Source organism: Ostrinia furnacalis, unplaced genomic scaffold (assembly GCF_004193835.3).
Source record: "Ostrinia furnacalis isolate ACB-3 unplaced genomic scaffold, ASM419383v2 OfSCF7348, whole genome shotgun sequence".
Taxonomy (NCBI): Eukaryota; Metazoa; Arthropoda; class Insecta; order Lepidoptera; family Crambidae; genus Ostrinia; species Ostrinia furnacalis.
In genome coordinates this window covers 1,096,458-1,119,826 of record NW_021137587.1, presented here as the reverse complement: position 1 = coordinate 1,119,826, position 23,369 = coordinate 1,096,458, and the positions used below count along the sequence as shown (strand labels likewise).

Below are 23,369 nucleotides of genomic sequence, written 5' to 3'. Positions count from 1 at the left end.
CCTTCAGGTGTATGTCAATAAATGCATTATTATTAATATTCAAAGAAAAAAAACACAATATCTATTAACATGAAGCCAAAAATAAAATTAATATATCTTAAATATTACAAGGTCTTTAAGCCTTGTGCCGCCACAATGTAAGTTTTAATACCAGGTTTACTGACCTTGTACCGAAGGAATGGAAAGTATTAGAAAGTTACTGCCGCAGCAAAGGTGTTAAACAATAATTGCATTTGTGGTCAACAGTTAGGCCCGGCTTCTGAATTGAGAATTACAGCACATCTTTTACCTACTCAAGGAAAAGTCCATACGTTCATAAATTAGAAGATGACCACGCTCAAGCCAAAAATCTAAATTCAGAAACAGGGCCTTAGTCGCGTATTGACTCGAAATTAAAATAAAAACATAAAATAATAATATGTTTTAAGTTATATTTCCTTAAAAGTTCGCAATCCAAAATAAAATTGACCCGCATGTTCCGAGAACCCATGATTCACCATTCTGCACGAATATTAACAAAGCAATCAGTTTCATTGTGCTAACCTGATTAATGTGAAACATTTTTAAGTTATGAACAGGGAGCAAAATAATGAAGAAGAAATTCTTCAAACTGTCATCAATTAATCTTTTTTTATCTGACGTTCATAAGTTCCAAAATACTGGTCAAAATTGAATAAATATTTTTGATTTGATTTGAATTGATTAGGCATTTAATGAAAAACGAATGGAATTTAAAGTTAATAGTGACGAAATAAACCAAATAGATAAATTAATACATGGAGTAAAAATGCGCGAATTAAACTTATCAGAGCATTATTTTTTGCAAGCCGTAGGCAATAGAACTCTAGACGAGGTAAGCACGTCCTTAAACGACGTACACAAATATCATGGAAAAATAAATGACATTAAAAATGTTATCTATGTGTTGTATGATCTCAAAGACATTTGATGCCAGATAATTTTAATCAGATTCCCAAACTGGAAGTAACATAATTCCGAATCACTGTTACATGTCATTCGCGTTCGTCATCGCACCTTTACTGCATCGAGTGATGTCATGCATCAGACATCCGGGAAGATACGTCTTGTAAATCTAAACACCAACTTTGGTATACGTCAATTAACACGTTGACAGTCGTCTGCATGCAATGATAAATTATCAAAATCAAACCACATGCTCTGTTTAGTTATTGTTTGAATTGTTTCAAGGACTTGAAACAATTCTTGATTGGTTCAAATCAATAACCAGCTTAACTATGATAGAATTCGAATTTAATAGTTTCTTAATACTATTTAATTTGATTTCGATTTGCAACGTCAATTGTCAAAATGAGAATTACTAGCGCAAAGTAAAACATTGAACTGTTTTTTTATTTGATTTTCACTTATCTCTTCCATTCACGGATCCTATTAAAAATCGCACTCAGCATCTCCAGTTTAAGGCTGAGTTGCACCACTTTACTTTTACCGTAACTATAACCATAACCGGTGTTTTTGTATGGAATTTGACAGATTTTTGACGTTTGTTGTAGTTACCCAGCCTAATAGGAACTGTCCACGCACTGGATCACAAGCGCTGATATAACTGTATGATTCACACAATTAACCATTTATGGTGCTAGAGAGACTGGCGAAGTAAGCCACGATGTTACTAAACAGTTCCACAAAATAAACAATCCGGATCAGGGAAACTAGGTAAAACATAATCACGTGCAATCAGCAATGAATTCATATAGATTGATTGATCTGCTCTAAAACCCTCGAGTTTTATATTTATGGTCGATAAAAAGCATCCAATAAAAAAGTATTATAAAGTTTTTACTCCAATAAAAACGAGACTCCATTTCATATTCTATTATTTGAACTTAATTAAAAAGAAATCACGCTTTATTTAATGAATTGCTTTTAACGCAATCTAGAACAGAGACATTGCTTATGGAGTAGGTGTTGATTCGTTAAAATTTTGTCACTAACAACAGTACAAAACATACCTCGTTAAACTTAAGTTCCAATTTCACTATTCTTCATCAGAATCAGAAATTTCTTTCTCACTTTATACGTTCACAAATTCAACTTAGGTTTGAATGAATTGACACAAGATCAACACACACGTAAGCCTGTAATTGGCAAATTGGTCTAAATATTGTAAATTGCCTTAAATAAATAAAAAAAAATCTACCAATCACGGGCCAACTTCAACAAACTCTACCATTATCAAAACTTGAGTTTTAAACGAGTTTTGGTCTCAAAATACCTCTTGTGAGCAGTGCATTAGCCTCAAAGTAACTTGCTATAGTCGCGGTCGTTTGTCCACGTCCCACGCAGACAATGCCGAAGATATCTGAAACATCCTGCGCCGTTTCCGCTGCGCGTGCGCCGCGCGATCGTTGCCATGATTTCAAAGTCCGTTTATAACCCACTCGTTTGGGTAATAGTACCTAGTCCGATGTTCATAAAGAATGCAGTATTCTAATGGTGAAAGAATTTTTCAAATCAGTCCAGTAGTTTTGGAGCCTTTTCAATACAAACAAAGTAATCTAACCTAATTTGTCCTCTTTATAATATTAGTGCAGATGTCTATAACTTTCTGCAGAGTTCAGTCAAGTTAGTAAGAAGAATTATATAAATATTATATTTGTGATGACTCCGGAAAACGGTGGAAAAAAATCGAAATTTTGTCATGGTCGTGAAAACGTACAAGGAATACTACCTTTAAAATATTATTCTAATCGAAAACAATAACTTATCGATTTGTGCATAACATAGAAACTACATAATAATGACTAGAATTTATGAGTATTAAACTTCGTATTTGAATGCCAATCATTATTTATGACAAAACAATAGTTCTTGATAATAGCTGTGACAGAGTGTTTCGTCGATTATTCTACGTAAAACGATTATGTATTCCGTGGTAAAACTAAGTTATTCAAATCTCAGCAAGTAGATATGCCAAGGCTCGAATGACAATAATATTTGGAATGTGGTGAGATGTCCGAGCATTTCCATAAATTATATCATTGGCTAAATTATACGCAAATTCCTAACACAGTAGATAACGTTTTCTATATTCAGCATGCTAATTCATTTGTTAAGCTCAAATAACATCATGGTACCGTAATGTTTTGACACACCATATGTTTTGCAAAGCCTATAGAGGAGAATTTTAATAAAAAGCTTTATAATAACTGTATCTCTTTGACATATCGCACGTTCATAATCAAACTGTCACTATACAAAAAAGTCGATTTTTCAGGATAAGCATTTGAAATGCTCAAATTTTAAAACCTTTGCAAAATGAGCTAAATGCTATTAAATGTTTTGTTTATTGTTAAAGACCAGTAGTGGCTTATTTGGCTTTTACGGAAATATAATTATCTTTCAAATTATCATAATGGTTTATTTAATATTTATTTTTTTCTCTAAAATTAGTGTCACTTTTCCACTAAAATTGAGACAGTGACAGTTTTCAATTAAAAACGTGTTAATGGTGTATTATTAATTCCGGTAGAAATGTCATTATTTTCATATAAATTTGACGATGAAAAATTAAAAAATGATTATTATTAAATAAAACTAACATAGAAAAATCAGTAATTTTAATTAACTTAAAACTTAATAATTTGGATTAAGCGGTACCAATGGTAAAAGTAATAAAAGTAAATTTTCGATCAGAAATAAATACGTTACACACATGAAATTACTATAAAATTACATCACATAAATCAACTTCTTAGAAAATAAGGTACTCTCTTGTTCAGGCAGCCTTTAAACAACCAGAACTTGATGACCTCGATGAACTTGACGAACTAGATAGTGATTTTTCATGGGAAAATGGCTCAGAGAAGTAGGTTTAAATTCTGGATCATTATCCAGCGGCCATTACCTCTGCGAGCTATGTGCCCCGCCCACTGCCACTTGATTTTAGCGATTCTGCGGGCTATGTCGGTCACTTTGGTTCCCCTGTGGATCTCCTCATTTCTGATTCAATCACGTAGGGAAACTAACTAAGCATCGCACGCTCCATCACCTTTTGGGTGACCTCTCAGATTCATAAAATATCACTGGCAACACACACTGATCAAACTTTTGTCTTGAGGCACTGCGGTATTTCGGACGTGNCGCCGCGCTTCGCGTAAACGCTCTTAACGCAAACTAGAACAGAGACATTGCTTATGGAGTAGGTGTTGATCGGTTAAAATTTTGTCACTAACATTATTTTTAGACAAACACATACCTTGTTAAACTTAAGTTCCAACTACACTTTCCTTCATGAGTAATCACAGAAACTTCTTTCTCACTTTAAATGCGTTCACAAATTCATCTGGTTTGAATGAATTGACACAAAGATTAACACTCACATAAGCCTGTATAATTGGCAATTGGTCTAAATATTGTAAATCTACCAATCACGGGCCAGCTTCAACAAACTCTACCATTATCAAAACATGAATTTTAAACGAGTTTTGGTCTCAAATTACAACCCCTCTTGCAAGCAGTGCATTAGCCTCAAAGCGACTTGCTATAGTCGCGGTCGTTTGTCCACGTCCCACGCAGACAATGCCGAAGATATCTGAAACATCCTGCGCCGTTTCCGCTGCGCGTGCGCCGCGCGGCCGTTGCATTGCCATGATTTCAAAGTCCGTTTATAACCCACTCGTTTGGGTAATAGTACTTCGATGTTCATAAATAATGCAGTTATTATAATGGTGAAAGAATTTTTCAAATCAGTCCAGTAGTTTTTGAGTCTTTTCAACACAAACAAAGTAATCTAATCTAATTTGTGCAGATGTCTATACTTTCTGCAGATTTCAGTTAAGTTAGTAAGAATTATACAAATTAGCTTAGTTAAAGGGTTTAATTAAGAGACAATCCCACCTCTCGTTCCCACCGCTGCAACTAAATATTTGCGATGACTCCGGAAAACGGTAGAAAAAATCGAAATTTTGTCATGGTCGTGAAAAGTGAAAACGTACAAGGAAAAGCCATACTACCTTAAACTTAATAATATTCTAATCGAAAACAATAACTTATCGATTTGTGCATAACATAGAAACTACATAATAATGACTAGAATTTATGAGTATTAAACTTCGTATTTGAATAAGTGCCAATTATTATTTATGACAAAATAATAGTTCTTGATAATAGCTGTGACAGAGCGTTTCGTCGATTATTCTACGTAAAACTATTAAGTATTCCGTGGTAAAACTAAGTTATTCTAATCTGTGCGGGTAGGTATGCCAAGGCTCGAATGACAATAAAATTTGGAATGCGGCGAGATGTCCGAGAATTTCCATAAATTATATCATTGGCTAAAATATACGCAAAAATCCTAACACAGGAGAGATAATGTTTTCTATATTCGGCATGCTAATTCATTTGTTAAGCTCAAATAACATCATGGTACCGTAATGTTTTGACACACCATATGTTTTACAAAGCCTATAGAGGAGAATTTTAATAAAAAGCTTTATAAATAATAACTGTATCTCTTTGACATTGTTCTCGCCTTTCTTAATTCCTTTATTCTGCTATCTAAATAACATTTAGCATGGGTTAAAGGTCAGCAGTAGTTTGTTTTTATGTTTTTAGTTACTTTCTACAAAAAAATACAAATATTTTTAGGTTCATAGAGTACATAATATTATTCTTGTAGATCACAATTGGAGTCTCCTTTATTGCGAAAAAAAACAAATCTTTTATCCGTTTTAAACAGCTTTTTTTCAAGTGAAATTACCAAGCAACCAGGTCAAAGACCTTGTGCATTATTCTCAATAATTTCTCAAAGCCGATTCCGGATGTTCAAGAATTTACATTTTGAAACCAAGCGAGAGGTCGCGGCTCGTGTGGCGCCTGATTCACTGCCGAATGCCGGTTGCATTTTATTGGACTTTTTGAAGTAAAGTTTTTAACTTGACTTGACGTCATTAACTAATTTATGAATATTTTTATCATGAACCAGGTTTTAAAATACATAGCTCTACTTTTGTATTTTGATCTGATAGGGTAATAAATATGGTAGGTAATATTTTAATGCTGAGAGTTGACTCTGTAGCTGCAAGGTACACTCCAGTCTTTGAGATACTTTGAGGTATATCTTACTGCTGTCGTCACAAAATTACGCCATCACCTTCCTTATTAGATACTTCACCTAATACGAGAAAACCTTACTAATTAGCCGTACTTGCAGGTTGCTGTTGATTGCAATGAGACAAGCTTGTCGCCCATGCGTTACTTAATTTCCGTAGTTAAGCAACTCAATCATTATAATGATCACCTAAACTGGGCAGGTATAGGACTTTTTTGAAAGGCGTCAAAATTTCCTAATTTTACAAATGTTATTGTTTGTGTTATAGTTTGTTGATCTATTCTATTCTAGGTAACTAAAGACAATGCAATGAAAGAGCTAGTGTGTCTAATGTGCGTAATTTTATATTCCATAGATTTAATTGCATTTGGCTATCTATTCACTTTACCCATTAAACTAATAATAATAAAAGTCGTAAATCAAGGAAGATTGCAGCCTAATGTTTTACTTCCCCAGTTATTATGATGCGTATCTTAAAAAGACATTACGCTCACGGATGAAAAACAATAAAGTCATTATAGCCAGCTCGATTTCACCGCGCCCACATCGCGCGATAACGAGTATTTTCAAAGCACCATATGTAATGGTCGGCCCATCCATATTGTCGTTTAGAGCGATTCAGGCCTTAGGCCCAGAACAGACGGTGAAACGCAACTGCAACTGCTAGTTACTTTTGAGTTGCATCTAAGTTTCTGCCATAGCGTCCGTTGAGAGACCACACATGACGCGACCAGTTTGAAAGTTTCGTTGCAGTTGCGTTTTGCCGTCTGTTCTGGGCCTTAGATCTGGTACACACTGAGCAGTGGCTATTTGCAGAATATCCATTTATACGATAATATTAGCACAAATCGATATCGGTATACAGACAACATCGCATCATAACAACCAGAAATGATAGCAGATAAAAATAAAACTCTATTTGCGATTCTGTACAAAAAGTCAATGGTGTCAGAGTTATTTAGAAGACCAAAAATAAACTAGCCCTTTGTGAGTTTACGTTATATACGAGAACTAAAATCTTCATAGTACATAGATTGTTTTTTACGTACTCACTAGAGAGCACACCTAACGTAAACTCATGGTAAGCACACTAAACTCAAAAACTGCGAAAATGTACCTACCTAATCGTGGAAGTTATACCAACTTATCAATAATATACAATATTCATTGTCACATTGTGTTGTTCAACGCTGTGTGTCCCAGCTTTTATCTGCTTTCTTTTGTAATGTCGCACTCGATGAAACACATTACCCCCATTTTCGAAGTAGGCTCAAGTTTAAATTCCGAATGCACGATACTGAGCCTAGCAATCATTATCTTGCATTAGATACACCGTACTTTTATGTTTGTTTTTATTTCAAAGTAGTACATTATGTAGGTATGTATGTGAGAATTGTATCGATATATCAGACTCGAATCAATAACATTGATTGATCATCGTGACAATGGCTTTGTGTAAAGGCTGGATTCAATTGTTTTATTCATTGATAAAAAAGATTCTTCTTGCTTAAAGATATCTTGACGATAATGATTGATTCTGCTTTATATTGTCTCTGCTAGCAAGTCTAAATTTTAAATTTGTAGACTCTATTTCAACATTTTTTAAATATAAGGCAAGGCAGATATTTGACTGCACTCGCATCTGGTGTTAAATGAGATGCAGTCTAAGATGGTACATAATAATATCTGCCCTGTAACTGTACGTGCCTTATTCACTGTCGTCGCCTTGAAAAGGCCCGGATTATAGGTACGTTTAGGCGCGATTGATAGTATTATAATATGTAATATGTATTTTAAATGGCTCCAAACTCTAGACCAGTTGTTGCTATGTTACACAATGTGTGCTCCAGCTGTGCTCGCTGATGGTAGACAATTAGCGGATTACGTAAACAATGTAATTAGTGAATTTGTGGCTCAAGTGTGTGCTCTATGCTTTATTTTTGGGATGTAGAGTAAGCGTCAATAAGTAGGTGTACTTTTTGAGAGCGTAATTCTTTTTCTTGTCTCCAGACAGACAGCTCCATAAGAGAACGTATTGATGAGCAATAATATTTTTCGTACTCTCTGAATTAAATTTTACTAACGATAAACACAAAGCTAATTAAAACATTTTGCAAATTAATAAATGCTTCTGTAACCATAAAATCAATATCATTACTCGACATCTTTAGTTTTGTTGACGTAAAAATCTAATTCTGAAGCTGTTAAATAAGTTTGTAAAATGCTGAAACAATAGTTTACATTTTCAGTATCAAATTACCGAATTATGACCATTGCATAATAATTATGTAATTGATGCTCAGCATATAAATAGAGTTTCCTATTTTGCAATCAGACCTAATGAAGATGTAGTGAATGTTGTAATTAGTAGACTTATGTTCTTTATCGTTTCGGCCTTTTATTCCGGTTTAATTGGATCGGACTTCCTTTCAGTTTTGTTCTGAAGGTGATGAGTAATAAAGTAATTAGTTGGAATGTGTAACAAAGGAAGATTAATTATAACTGAAGCGTTTCTTCATTCTCAAACTAAAGTAGATAAGTGCAATGTGCAGCCTTAATAAAAGATTTCAGGAAGTGTATAATATGTTGGTTTAATAATGCATTTAATTAATATTCCTATGTCATGCTATGAACTACTTTAATACTATTATAATGTTTTAATATAAAGTCATATGCCTTTGTCCAGCAGTGGACGTCATTTGGTTAAAACGAACGAAGGATGCCTTAGAGAAAAACTACTTAGAAAAAGGAAACAGATTTTCAGACACTGCAAGAATCCTGAAAATTGTTTTCAAAGTTTTAGCAATGCAGGATCACTTTTGAAAGTTTCTCCCGCATAATATAAAATAAATTAGCAATTCTTATTCCGGTTTTTTATTGTATTACATTAAAATTTGTCCGTGTGTTATCAAAATATATGCCGCAACTATCGCTCGTTTCCACATAGAGGCACGTCCGCAGGCGCCTGCGCCGCTCGCGTTTCACGGAACGTATAGAATTGCAAATATTATACCGATGCAGTGGACCAATGCACTTTGCATGCTGTTTCATGAGCCAGCTGCATTTCAATCTTTGGGTCAACGAACTGCCCTAGCTTTGACAGAGATAGACCGTAAGTTGGATGTACAGTCAGACTTGACATTTTACTACAACTATGTATGCCACAGTATTTTTTACATTGATGAACCAGTCGAAATTTTATGTTACTCAAAATCAGGGCGCAATTTAATTTTCATGACACTATAAAATGAAATTAAAATGAATATACCATAGGGACATAAGTAGGTGGAATACTCCATTGATCGATTTTTTCAAGGATAATGACTGTGTGTAAAAATAAATGCTGTTCACATGCAATTCCCAGGCAGCATTGAAAGAAGTACCAATATAATGAAATAATAAGATTTTTTCGTAAACAAGATATTGCCCAACTTTTTGTAAAATTGTCCTCACATTATTATCATCGAACAACAACAGTATCATCGAAGATAATGCTAACCGTGAAGGCTACCGTTTACACGCAACTAACAATATCAAGATCAAACTCATTAAATAATACGAAAGTATACCAAATCAAGATATTGCTTCATCCACTTGCATTTTTGTAAAGATCCAAACATTATCAAGGATAATGCATACTGTGAAAGCAAACTGTTTGTATGCAACTCCCGCGCAGCGCTGTTGAAACCGAGAAATAAAGACGATTTTATTTTGTAACCTACCGCCACTATAACTATAAAACCAAGCTTCGAATTGTGAGAAAAATATAAAACGAGGTGCCTATTGAAAACGCATTTTGTGTCGCAATTTAAATCTAGTTAACTGCGGTAGACTACGAACACAAATACCAGAATCTTACCTGAGAATGTAGTACGAGTAGAAGGATTTACCTTCCTTTTAAGTAAAATACTGGTCTTGTTTCAAACTACATACTTATCTGGAATTTAAAAAATAGAGGTACATTTTGTTTAGCCTGTGTTTCAGTAAGGTGTGGATTATATTTAAATTTATACATGACACTGGTTGCCTATAATATAAATTACTCTTTGTTGGTTAAGCAGTAAATGAAAATATTTATAAATGGTTTTCTTTCTGTAGGTGACCTGATGCACTGTATTATATTCCGCTATAAATAAATGGAGCTATCGTTAATTTATTTTGCAATAAAGATCAAATCAGTGTTTGATACCCACTCGTAATAATTACTTTCATACTATCTGTATTCATAACTGGTTTTATGTAATTTGTTAATAATTAAGAAATCAATTGCTTACACGAAAACTCAACTTATTTCCACGTTTTGAACTTTGTTTATATGCTCTAAATATTGTGGTACCTAAGTAACGTTAGATATAATTATATTTATATTAGTCTTAAGAAATATTATTCCAGTATTAACATTTTATACATGTTTTTATTAAAATAAACATGGGTACTATCAGATAAAGCATCTGTTGACGTCATTTGTTTTTCATAAATCTGTAACCATGAAATCTTGAGAAATACTTTAAAAATACTGTTTCCGTGGACAAATATTAATACTGAGATGAGATAAAGATAAACCTTTCATGTGACTTCGTTCATTGAGATAGACGAGAAACGTAACAGAGTCAAGCCACGTTAAACGCAGATCTGATGCTCGTATCAAGTATTCCCGGTTTTTGAAAATTAAGAAAGTGAGATTTTTAGCTTGAAACTAGTTTTCACTATGGTCATAGTCAAGCTATGCTGATACTGTATAGGCTAACAGTATTTTTCGTAATTTTCGGTTCGTTCGCGCCTGAAAAACCAGAAGTACTTACATTTTCTAAAAGCTGTTTAATGTGTAGCAAACAAAAAAATATACTTTGCATATTGACGTAAGTGATAATACGAGTTGAAGGTTTTAATTAAGACTTGTTTAAAAATAACATCAGAAATACTGGCCACGTCAGCCACTAGGATACGAAAAAGAAAAAAGATTTCAAGCTGAACCTCAAAGCCCGGTTCCACCAAAGCGGTAAGGAGATTCCGAACCGAACTGAGCGTAGAGGTGTTGTGGAAATAGCGAAATCTTATTGGTTATCCAAACGTTTAATGAACAGTTTAGGTGCGCTTCATTAGATGCGCTTCGAGGGATACCCCATTCAACCACGTCTCCTCTCCTTTTGGTGGAAAACAGGCCTTAAGGGTGACCATTAGCGTCTAATGGGCCTCGACCCTCGTGGGCTCGTTATCACTAAGACAATAAACTTATCAGGCCAGTGAAACCGAAGTGTTGCGCCACCCAACTCAACCTTACCGGCCGCAGCCTATGCACAGTGGAGTTGTTTAGAGGAGGCTCAGTCCAAAAAGTCCAAATAGACAGACTTATTGTTATTGAATATTGAAACAAAAGATAAAAAAGTACCTACTCGTACCTAAGTAGATATAGTATATTATTTGTTTGTCTCTTACATAGACGACTTGTCTGCACAAAGGGAACTCTGATATGATAAGTATCATGATTACAGATGAAAGTAATTTACTCTATACTTATATTATAAATGCGAAAGTAACTCTGTCTGTCTGTCTTGCTTTCACGCCTAAACCACTGAACCGATTTTGATGAAATTTGGCATAGAGATAGTTTGAGTCCCGGGAAAGGACATAGGATAGGTTTTTATCTCAGTTTTTGAAACAGGGGCGCACGCGATGAAGTTTGTCTGTGACAGAAAAAAATACACGCGGGCGAAGCCGCGGGCGGATAGCTAGTTTGATATAAAGAGTGGCGCAATTGTTACTGTAGGAAATGAACCCACTGTTCTATATCTTATTCACCGGAGACCGAACAATGACGCAAGCGGCCGGCCGGCCTAACATTGACAGAATATTTTAACCTATGTTAAGAAATTGCTAATAAAACTGAGACACATTTATGTTGTAGTGTACTATTTCTGCTCGAAGACTTTCGTCTTGAGACACTGCGGTATTTCGGACATGAGTATATGGCGAAGCTTCCCGAACGCTGCCCATCCGAGTTGGATTCGACGATTGACCTCTTTCTCGAAGTTGGACCTACCTAACTGGACTGTTTGTCCCAGGTATACATAATTGTCGACAACTATGGGCCTCATAAGAAGGCTCAAGGTCACCCAAAGGGCGATGGAGCGGGCTATGCTCGGAGTTTCCCTGCGTGATCGAATCAGAAATGAGGAGATCCGTAGGAGAACCAAAGTAACCGACATAGCTCGCAGAATTGCTAAAATCAAGTGGCAGTGGGCGGGGCACATAGCTCGTAGAGANCTTATCTGTAATTTTAAAAAAAAGGTACATTTTGTTTAGCCTGTGTTTCAGTAAGGTATGGATTATATTTAAATTTATACATGACACTGGTTGCCTATAATATAAATTACTCTTTGTTGGTTAAGCAGTAAATTAAAATATTTATAAATGGTTTTCTTTCTGTAGGTGACCTGATGTACTGTATTATATTCCGCTATAAATAAATGGAGCTATCGTTAATTTATTTAGCAATAAAGATCAAATCAGTGTTCGATACCCACTCGTAATAATTACTTTCATACTGTCTGTATTCATAAAACTGGTTTTATGTAATTTATTAATAATTAAAAAATCAATTGGTTACACACGAAAACCCAACTTATTTCCACGTTTTGCACTTTGTTTAAATGCTCTAAATATTGTGGTAAGTAACGTTAGCTGTAATCATATTTAAGCCTTAAGAAATATTATTCCAGTATTAACATTTTATAGAAGTTTTTATAAAAAATAAACATGGGTACTATCAGATAAAACATCTGTTGACGTCATTTGTTTTTCATAAATCTGTAACCATGAAATCTTGAGAAATACCTACTTTAAAAATACTGTTTCCGTGGACAAATATTAATACTGAGATGAGATAAAGATAAACCTTTCATGTGACTTCGTTCATTGAGATAGACGAGAAACGTAACAGAGTCAAGCCACGTTAAACGCAGATGCTCGTATCAAGTATGATATCCCCGGTTTTCGAAAATTAAGAAAGTGAGATTTTTAGCTTGAAACTAGTTTTCACTATGGTCATAGTCGAGCTATGCTGATACAGTATTTTTCGTAATTTTCGGTTCGTTCGCGCCCGAAAACAAGAAGTACTTACATTTTCTAAAAAGCTGTTTAATTTGTAGCAAACAAAAAAATATACTTTGCATATTGACGTAAGTGATAATACGAGTTGAAGGTTTTAATTAAGACTTGATTAAAAATAACATCAGAAATACTGGCCACGTCAGCCACTAATATACGAAAAAGTAAAAATTACTTTATTTTTAAAGATTTCAAGCTGAACTTCAAAGCCCGGTTCCACCAAAGCGAAAAAAAGATTCCGAACCGAACTAAGCGGAGAGGTGTTGTGGAAATAGCGAAATCTTATTTGTTATTCAAACGTTTAATGAATAGTTTAGGTACGCTTCATTTGGTGTGCTTCGAGGAATAGGTTCAACCACGTCTCTTTTGGTGGAAAACAGGCCTTAAGGGTGACCATAAGCGTCTAATGGGCCTCGACCCTCGTGGGCTCGTTATCACTAAGACAATAAACTTATCTGGCCAGTGAAACCGAAGTGTTGCGCCACCCAACTAACCTTACCGGCCGCAGCCTATGCACAGTGGAGTTGTTTAGAGGACGCTCAGTCCAAATAGAAGTTATTGAATATTGATAGCTAAATGTCGTTAGAGTAGACATAAGATAAAAAGCGCACTTTACTCATCAAATTGCTATAGTAAGTACCTAAGTATAGTATATTATTTGTTTGTCTCTTACATAGACGACTTGTCTGCACAAAGGGCACTGATATGATAAGTATAATGAAGGTAATTTACATTCTGTGGACCCTTAAACCATTATAAGTCTAATTTGATATAAAGAGTGGTGCAATTGTTGCTGTAGGAAATGACCCCACTGTTCTATATCCATAACGACCCATTCACCGGAGACCGAATAATGACGCAAGCGGCCCTCTGCGCCCGCGCACGCCGGCCGGCCTAACATTGACAGAATATTTTAACCTATGTTAAGAAATTTCTAATAGAACTGAGACACCCGTGTTGTAATGCCTACTATTTCTACACTTCTTAAAAAAAAGAAATTTTCAATATCTATCCTTGTGTCACTAAATGATAAAGTAATGAGTATTAAGGTTCGGTCTACTGATTTCTAAAGATCGGTATCGCCATCGCCATTGCGCACGCGGGCTGCACGCGTTGGTATGAACCTTTAGGTATTCCGTTTATATCAATCAATACATAAAATAATCTTAATACCCCTAACACTGATGATAGATGCAACAATAAATAGCAGAATTATTTCAAATATGTCAAGGATTTGATTAGATTACTAATTTACTAGATACCTAGATATTATTTATTTGTATTATAATCTACTTTATGGATTACACTAAGTATTAGATAACTAGGTATCATAACCTCAAATGGGTAAATCAGTAGCTAGCGTAATCAACCTTACTGCATCTTACAATTTAATACATTATAATTAAGTGGAGCCTTACTATCAGAACAATTTGTGTTTCGTCTGACACATAATATTTATATTCAACATTCTTATTTACAACAAACAGATTTTTTTTAAACTAACGGAAACTAATTAGTATATAATATTTATTATATCAAAAATTGCATTCAAATCATAAAATAAAATAAAAAGAAAGAAAGCAAAAAAGGTAACCGTTCTTTAAAAATCTTCACAAGATTATCTTGTGACGTGTTTATTTGCCTGAAGCATCCAAACATGGCGGTAATCCCGTCATCAATCGTGCAGCGAACCGCAAAATGCAGGACACACGAGATTACAAGACCGATGAGCTGAGACTGACGATAAATCTTCAGCGTCAATGTATCTTGGGACAAAACAAATTGATTGCACAATTCAAATACGGTAGTTGACATGCACTGATTGCATATGATCGATCGAGATATCACAGATAATCCCTTGGTTTTTAAGACAAAAACAATCTTGAATATGCTGATGTCATTCTTGGTTAAGCCTGCACTTATCTGACTGTAGGATATCACATTTCTATTTTTAAAATATAGGTAACACTTCAGACACAAAACTTGTCAAGCCAGTGGCAAATATCAAGGTGAAAAATCCGACGACATGTCTACTTGTATTAGCTACAAACATGTAAATGACGTAAATCTTTTGACGCTCTCCGTTCAAGAGTAAGGAAGTGCGTCAGAATGACATGCGACACCGTGGTCGTCTTCAGCGACCGTGATGAAGTCATAATGTTTGTGTGAACATGAACAATACAAACAAGAAACAACGTACGTCACCTCGGTCAAGCGCAGTGTATTGTCCTCAAAGGCGTCAACTTGAGAAGTTCACATATTAATTTCTTGGCTTTATCTATGTATTATTTAATTTATCTTAACATTATTTTCGTTGAATACGAACAAAAGAACGGAAAACTAATGGTAATACCTAAAGATAATTTTGATACAAAGATAATAATCGTTTCTTACATAATTTAACTAATAAAAAATACACGTTACGAAATGCAAAATGTGACATAATCAAACATGTTATCAAGTAACCTTTAAGTAATAATTTAAAAAATATTAGGTATAATATAATTTGACAATCTACCAAAAAAACATATCACATCATTAACATAAATTATAACAAAAGTTTTACTTACTTACTTTTTAGTTTTTAATAATTAATCTTTTGGTGCAGACTNTGCAGACCCCACTCTTCAACTAACTGTTAAACTTATTATTGCCACAAGATTAGCCCACTTTAAATTCCTAAATATAAATATCAACTACACTGTGTTGTCAACACAAATGCAAGATGCACAGAGCATCACAGACCTCACACGCGAGGTTCAAGGCGAACCGGTGTGCAGCGGACACTTCTAGCTGTGTCAATAGGTAAGCGTATACTGGCCGGCAGGCTTAGGGCTTCGCTTTACAGGATTACCTTGCAACAGCTTCCCTACATGCTATTTTTAACCAGAGTATTTAACTAGGTTGTATAGTAAGTAGACTAGACTTCGAACACGGATTTAATTTTATTTTCTGAAAGTACTGCATGTTTTGCATTAGTTAAACTGTATGTTATGTACTTATATCAAATTATAGACTTTATCGGGGCTTCATTCATAAGAATTTATTTTGCAACAGTTTTTCTAAGTCCATAACTTATTTTTTCACTAGATAACTCACTACGTTGTCATTAAACTTCGAACACTGAAATTATTTTCTTGTTCAGAATATTTCATGTTTTGCATTAGTTGTAATTATCGTATCTTTTTCTGTCGAGGTAACGAATTGCGTCACGTACAAATGAATTAACTTAATTAACAACTAAAATGTGTTAAAATAATTGCAAACTTGTTACTATTATGTATAATGATTAGTTGGTCCTATTACATATAAAAACCTACCTCGTTGCACATAATTTTCCTACTTATTAGTAGTTACTAGTTACTGTTGAAAGTCTTTATTATTTTTCTGGTCGCAATTAAAAAATAAAAGAATATCTTGCCAAGATTTTTTATCTTTTTCATTATACGTAGAAACTGCTGCATTTATTTCTAACAGTGAATTTATTACAATATTTTAGTGGCAAAGAAATAAAATACGATTATTACTCGTACATACCTAAATTATTTATATTTTAAAGAAATATCTAACTAAGACCTGTTCCAAGCTTTTTATTTAGTTTTATTCGAAAACATTTAGGACATTCGCATTACGAAGTTTTTAAAAGAGATTAAAGTAGGTAGTTAAGCAGAAATTATTTTTAAGGTAAACGTGTAAATTCATAGGTGATTGTTCGTTCAGTCATGCGAAGAAACAGTTGCTTTATTTTTGACATGCTTTTATTAGGGTCAGGGATTCAAGCGTTTTTATAGTAAAAAACGAAGCATCCGTTAACTAGCTAGCTCCTAAGGTTTTTACACGTGAAGATTTATAGCTTTTATTCTTTCTCTACAGTACATACAAAGTGAATCAAATACTAGAGGTAGAGTTAAACGCTTAAGGAGTACTTTATTCAAATCGTCAAATGTAAAGTTGTAAACCCATTTTCATCAATAGTGTTGTAAGCTAGGTCCTCCAGCGGTCAACAGATGCAAAATGTTCACATGGACATTTATTAGAAACCATACTTTCGTCGCACTCGCCGAAGTAACGCGGCCCGAGAGCAGGAGAAACCGGCATAAGTGATGTGCGCTAGCATCACTTACGTATATCGTACCTGCCACATACACCTATTACTATTATAAACCTATCGGACACTTTCTAGGTTGTCTGTCATCTGTCAACTATGTTGCACTGAAAGGGAAGTAAGTAAATAACTTCGAACATTTTTCTTCTAACGAGCCGAGTTCAAAAACAGTTGAAACTTAAACTGTAACAACTGGCTAAATTTATTGGACAGAACTTAACTTTAACCAGAGTAAACAAATCATAAATCCATCTAGGCACTTCTATAAGTAAATACTTAGATGAAGAACACAAATTTATCATATCGTTAAATTGATATAAGTGATGGTTGCGTTACAATTATTGTGGATTCCGTTTCTTTTTTAATCGGCTCAAGATCTATATGATGTAGAAAAGAATTTGGCTACCTCATCCAATTATAATGATTAGGTAATGAAACATGGAACCTAATTAAACCCATAATGACAGCTCGCGGAGGTATTGATATGCAATTGATAAATTATTAAGACCAATGATAAAATTACAGCTGGTCGGTTTTGAAGTCAGATAAGCGACTGATGTTATGAATAGATATAGGTAGGTACATAAAAACATTACTTACTAGTTTTTACTTTTATAAATTTTAATTTTAATAAAATATACGAAAAAACCATGTCTCTACAATATTCATAGAAACTATGACCTCTGTACTAAAAAGGTTCTATATTATGCCAGGTGCTTTTGTATCTTGAATGACACTTTGGTCAACGGCCAATTAAAAAATGATACCGTATGTTGAAATCAGTAATAAAACCATTTATTAGTCCTCCAACCTCACTTTTTGGAGTTGATAAGACATGGCTCTTTGGCAAAAAAGGATTTCGTCCGAAAAATAATTATTTGGGCACATCACTAGCACGTTCATTAAGCAGCTGGCGGCACACGCGACGCAAAAATACAACACTAGAAATAGGTAAGTGGCACAATCCTCGCGCACCGCGTACGAAAGTGATCGCTTGCTTTCTATGAGATTAGGACAGAACGCGAGCGAATTCACAATTGCGTGTTTTCAAGGAAACTTACTTGGCAACTTGCTTTACTTTATTGGTTTACATCGACATTAGATTAATCGTGGTTTCCAAAACCCAAGTTGCTTGTTGTTGCTTGCAACTGGTGGTGACAACCATACATGAATGTCACCATATAAGCAACCTTTTTTCCTTTAGTCCAGAATGTCACAGGAAAATTATGTTCTAGCCTGTCTAGATATGAGTCTATGTCCAATGTAAGATCTATTATTTTTTTAATCTCTTCAACTCAGAATTTATATCTGGAATCTCAAAAATATCGGAATTTAATTCAACCAAACTTAAAAACTTAACATTGTCGACTTATTTTAGTAATAAAGACTCAAAAACAGCAAGAATATTTTAAAAAGTCAGTAAAATAAAATTACCTTCACCAAAGAAGGTTCGTACCTTACGAACGATCGAACATAAATTCCAGATTACCCAAAGGACACTGTCAAATAAAAGGGACAAATAAAATTGAATTTATTGACACTGGAGAAGTCGCAACCCCTATTGGAGAAATACACAATACTTTGTAAGGGTCAAATATTCCCATGGATTCAAAAATATGTTCATCGTATATTTATAATTACTCCGTTACGTTGAAAAATAGTTGACGCAAAACAAATGCCTGCCAAAACACTTCTACTACTTCTACTTCACAAACAATATGCTGGTAGTTTATAACTTTTTATTAGTTTAGGCATTGGCTAATTGACATATTATAGCCTGTATTTCAGGCTATAAATTTTAGAAAATCTGAATTGCATTCTGTGTCTAAAAGCCAAACCATGTAAGTGCTATTGTTAATCTACAACGATGACGTCTGCAGCATTATCAGGTAATGCTCATATTATGATAGCTTTAAGTGGTCCGGCTTAGCGAAATTGCGATCTCATTACTACGAACTTAATAATCTCAATTATGCTATAAAATTAATGGAAGAGCGGATCAAAGAGATGGGTACAATCAGAAACACAGGTAGCACTCACATAAGATTTCTTTACTATGGGTTGTTGAATTTTTCTTACATGCTGGCACAATACCCATACGCAGAAGACAAATCCACCCAAAGCATATTCTGTGCCTAAAGTCCCAAACAGAGATTGGGATTAGTTAATCTTGTGCGTCTTTATTTCAATCTTTAACTGAAGACTAACCTCCTTTGTTTGGTGAAAGAAAGAACTACATCGGAGTGTTTCACTTATCAAAAGAAAACATAATACCTACTCAGCGTACTAATTATCAGAGCGGGAAACATAAAATAATTATAGGTTTTTCAAGGCATTAAGATAAACAGTTTTTATTGCGTTGAAATGTCTTTGCATGCATTTTGCAATGCAGTGCATTACTGGGAAACGACTCGAATGTACGCTTTTGAGTAACTAAATAAGTAGAACGGAGCGATAACCACATAAATGCAATAAATACTGCAATGTTTTATATTTAACGAATAAAGATGTTTGGATTAATTGAAAGTACATAACTTGCTGCACAATTATTGATGTAGAACAACTTTTACTATAGCAACAATTTAGAAATCGTGTTTTAAAAATATTTATTGCTATTGAAGCATTTGTTCTTTTTCATGTTATAGTTTATAATTACTTAAGTTTTACTCGAAGAATGAGGTTTACATTTTGACATAATATTTTATTTTATATTTATTGCATATTTTTTTAATTGTGTATTGAAACGAAACGTCACATTTCAATCAACTTAATTAAAATTAGTTTAGAAGTTTCACGATTTAAATGTTACTTCAAAGAGAAGATAATAAACACAAGATAAATGTCAGAGGAAATAAGTAATCAAGAAACAGGTAGTAAATCCAATTTAATAACGGGTAACAATTTTCATGCAAAGTTCAAGTTTACTGGGCAAATTATCGTATGGAGGATAGTCAGTCCAGTGTACGCCCTTTGAGTTAATAGTTCATTAAAAAAGTTAATAACAACATCGTTGGCCTTTTTAAAAACAGAATACGTCGATATTTCAAAATTTTACTTTTTTAAATCTTACTGGCTGCGAAGTGGTGAACTTGGAAGTTTTAAAAAGTTTGCTCTCTAACAATTTAAAATCTTTATGCTTACCTAGAAACTCTGTGTAATCTTTCGTTTTTGTACAATTATTGATTTCCAATATTTTACCATATACCTAGGTACTCTATTATCGAGTAATGATTTTCTGGATCTAAGTTTATTTTAACCACGGATGTTTAAAAATTACTATTAACATTGATATAAAAGCTATTATTTTTGTTAATATCAATTCATTAACTCCAAAAAGTTAGCTAGCTGGTAAGTTCGAAGTTTTACATGTTTATATTCTACTTATACTTGTGCTGTAAGAAGACAAAAATAAAATCGTCAATGATATCGTAAAAACGAAAAGTTATTACATATTGTCACAAAAACCGAAGAGCAATAAAGCATGTTACATGTTACTTAGAAGAAAATGGTTAAAACAAAAAAAGTATGAATAGATTTTTAAGGTAAAAATAATGATTTAAGGTAGACAATAAGGTAAATTATAATTAGGCCTATTACGAAGACTAAATAATTAAAAAAAGGATTAACTACTTCAAGAATTTAGGTTTTAGCTGTGTCTTTGAATTGTAACAATTTCCATCCATCAATAGATTCCACATGATATTATTTCCATCATGATCAGACAGAACGTTATTTGAATGAATCATGAGGATAACCACAGGCATCTTTATGATCTTTGCTTAAAACTTGTTTTGTCTTTCTCATTCAGAATCATTTGCGGTATTGCTATCAATTTAATCCAATAAATAGTAATTCCCAATTTCCCTTCGCATCAAATTTCATTCGAGTAGTAGTTACACCTTATCTACATAAATCCCTCAATAATTATCAGAGTATCGTAACCACTATCGACAATTTATCNTCTTACTATTCTTACACATCGAACAACGTATGAGTCACTTACAAGCATGTTTTTTTGGTTGGATGTAATATAAACATCGAAATACACTCTCTTCGCAATCACCTGAACAATTTTATCACAACTCTTAAGGATCTAAGTGAAGAACATGGCGAGCAAATCCACCAGGGCCTTCGTACGATAGAGGGACGCTATCAGGGCCACTGGAATGCACACATGATAGCTGACTGCTGTTGAATAATTCAAAAGAGCTGTCTGCCTTCAGCATCAGCAAGGAAGTCAAATAAAAGAAAGTTTTTTTAACTTAACAACTTCATAAAATAGGATCATATCTAAAAAAGTGTTTTTTTTTACAAAAAGACCCAAGTGTCATATTTTTTTAACCAGAGCTGATACAGACATTTCAATCACAGATTTGAAATCGTCATTAAAAATTGGACTAATATCATGTAACATAACCCAATCATCAAAAATGCTGTTGTGCAGTGTTATTGATTTCCAATATTTTACCATATACCTAGGTACTCTATTATCGAGTAATGATTTTCTGGATCTAAGTTTATTTTAACCACAGATGTTTAAAAATTATTATTAACATTGATATAAAAGCTATTATTTTTGTTAATATCAATTCATTAACTCCAAAAAGTTAGCTAGCTGGTAAGTTCGAAGTTTTACATGTTTATATTCTACTTATCATCATCATCATCATCATCATCATCATCACCTACTTGTGCTGTAAGAAGACAAAAATAAAATCGTCAATGATATCGTAAAAACGAAAAGTTATTACATATTGTCACAAAAACCGAAGAGCAATAAAGCATGTTACATGTTACAGAAGAAAATGGTTAAAACAAAAAAAGTATGAATAGATTTTTAAGGTAAAAATAATGATTTAAGGTAGACAATAAGGTAAATTATAATTAGGCCTATTACGAAGACTAAATAATTAAAAAAAGGATTAACTACTTCAAGAATTTAGGTTTTAGCTGTGTCTTTGAATTGTAACAATTTCCATCCATCAATAGATTCCACATGATATCAGACACGTTATTTGAATGAATCATGAGGATAACCACAGGCATCTTTATGATCTTTGCTTAAAACTTGTTTTGTCTTTCTCATTCAGAATCATTTGCGGTATTGCTATCAATTTAATCCAATAAATAGTAATTCCCAATTTCCCTTCGCATCAAATTTCATTCGAGTAGTAGTTACACCTTATCTACATAAATCCCTCAATAATTATCAGAGTATCGTAACCACTATCGACAATTTATCGACTTGATTACAGGCGCACACAGACATCGCGATAACAAATACATAACACACCATTCACATGCTGGGCCCAACAATAACGCAGGTGGTGAGGCCGAGAATCAACGGCCCCACGCGAGTATAGCTGTGGAAAGAAGTATCGACGAAGATGACAGTAAAACAGTTACAAAACAAGTGATGGAATGAAAGTTTAGTAGTCCAGTGCAAGCAAACAAAAACAAACACTAACCAACTTCAACATCCGTGACTCGGGATGCCCACGGGCCGTCAGCACATGCAAAGCCTATCGAACTAGTTCCAGTTGAACATCAAGCGTCCACAGCACACACACTCACTTTTGCCAAACTAATTATTGCCGGGGACCATCGGAACACGAGACGAGAGTTTGTTTTTATGTTCCGCCACGCGTCGTTAGATAGGTGGCTGTTCTCAACAATCGATGCACTTGTTCACAACACCATTTAATTCGTTATTCGATTATGTTCGTTGGCAATCTGTTTATGGGTTTATCAAATCACACGGACTTCGACAAGGTTTTTATTACGTTAAAACTTCGAGACAAAGCGGTGACAGAGCGGGTGATATTGTCAGCGGTTGGCGCGGCACTGCGGGAGTGCGGGCGAGAAATCGAGAATGAGTCGCGCAGGCGCAGGCTCGATCGTGCCTCTCGCTCGCGGCGCGGGCAGCCGCGGCACACGGGCAGCGCAGGCGCAGCCTCAGCCGCGTCCTCCGCTGATTTCGCGGGGCGACCTCACGCGCAACACCTCTTTTTTGTCAACGCTCCAGGTGCATTTCGAATCCCACGGCTCGCCACTTGCTTCGTTAAA

General features: G+C 34.3%; 1 protein-coding gene across 1 annotated transcript in view; it reads right to left on the bottom strand.

Moving 5' to 3' along the window:
• The window catches only part of conu (Rho GTPase-activating protein conundrum), an 87,999-nt gene extending 64,838 nt beyond the window's left edge, over positions 1 to 23,161 (bottom strand). The window contains exon 1 of the mRNA XM_028320046.1: positions 22,772 to 23,161. Coding sequence (XP_028175847.1) covers positions 22,772 to 22,783 — 12 coding nt within the window. The 5' untranslated portion in view covers positions 22,784 to 23,161. The remainder of the gene's footprint in view (positions 1 to 22,771) is intronic.
• Positions 23,162 to 23,369: the final 208 nt, after the last annotated feature.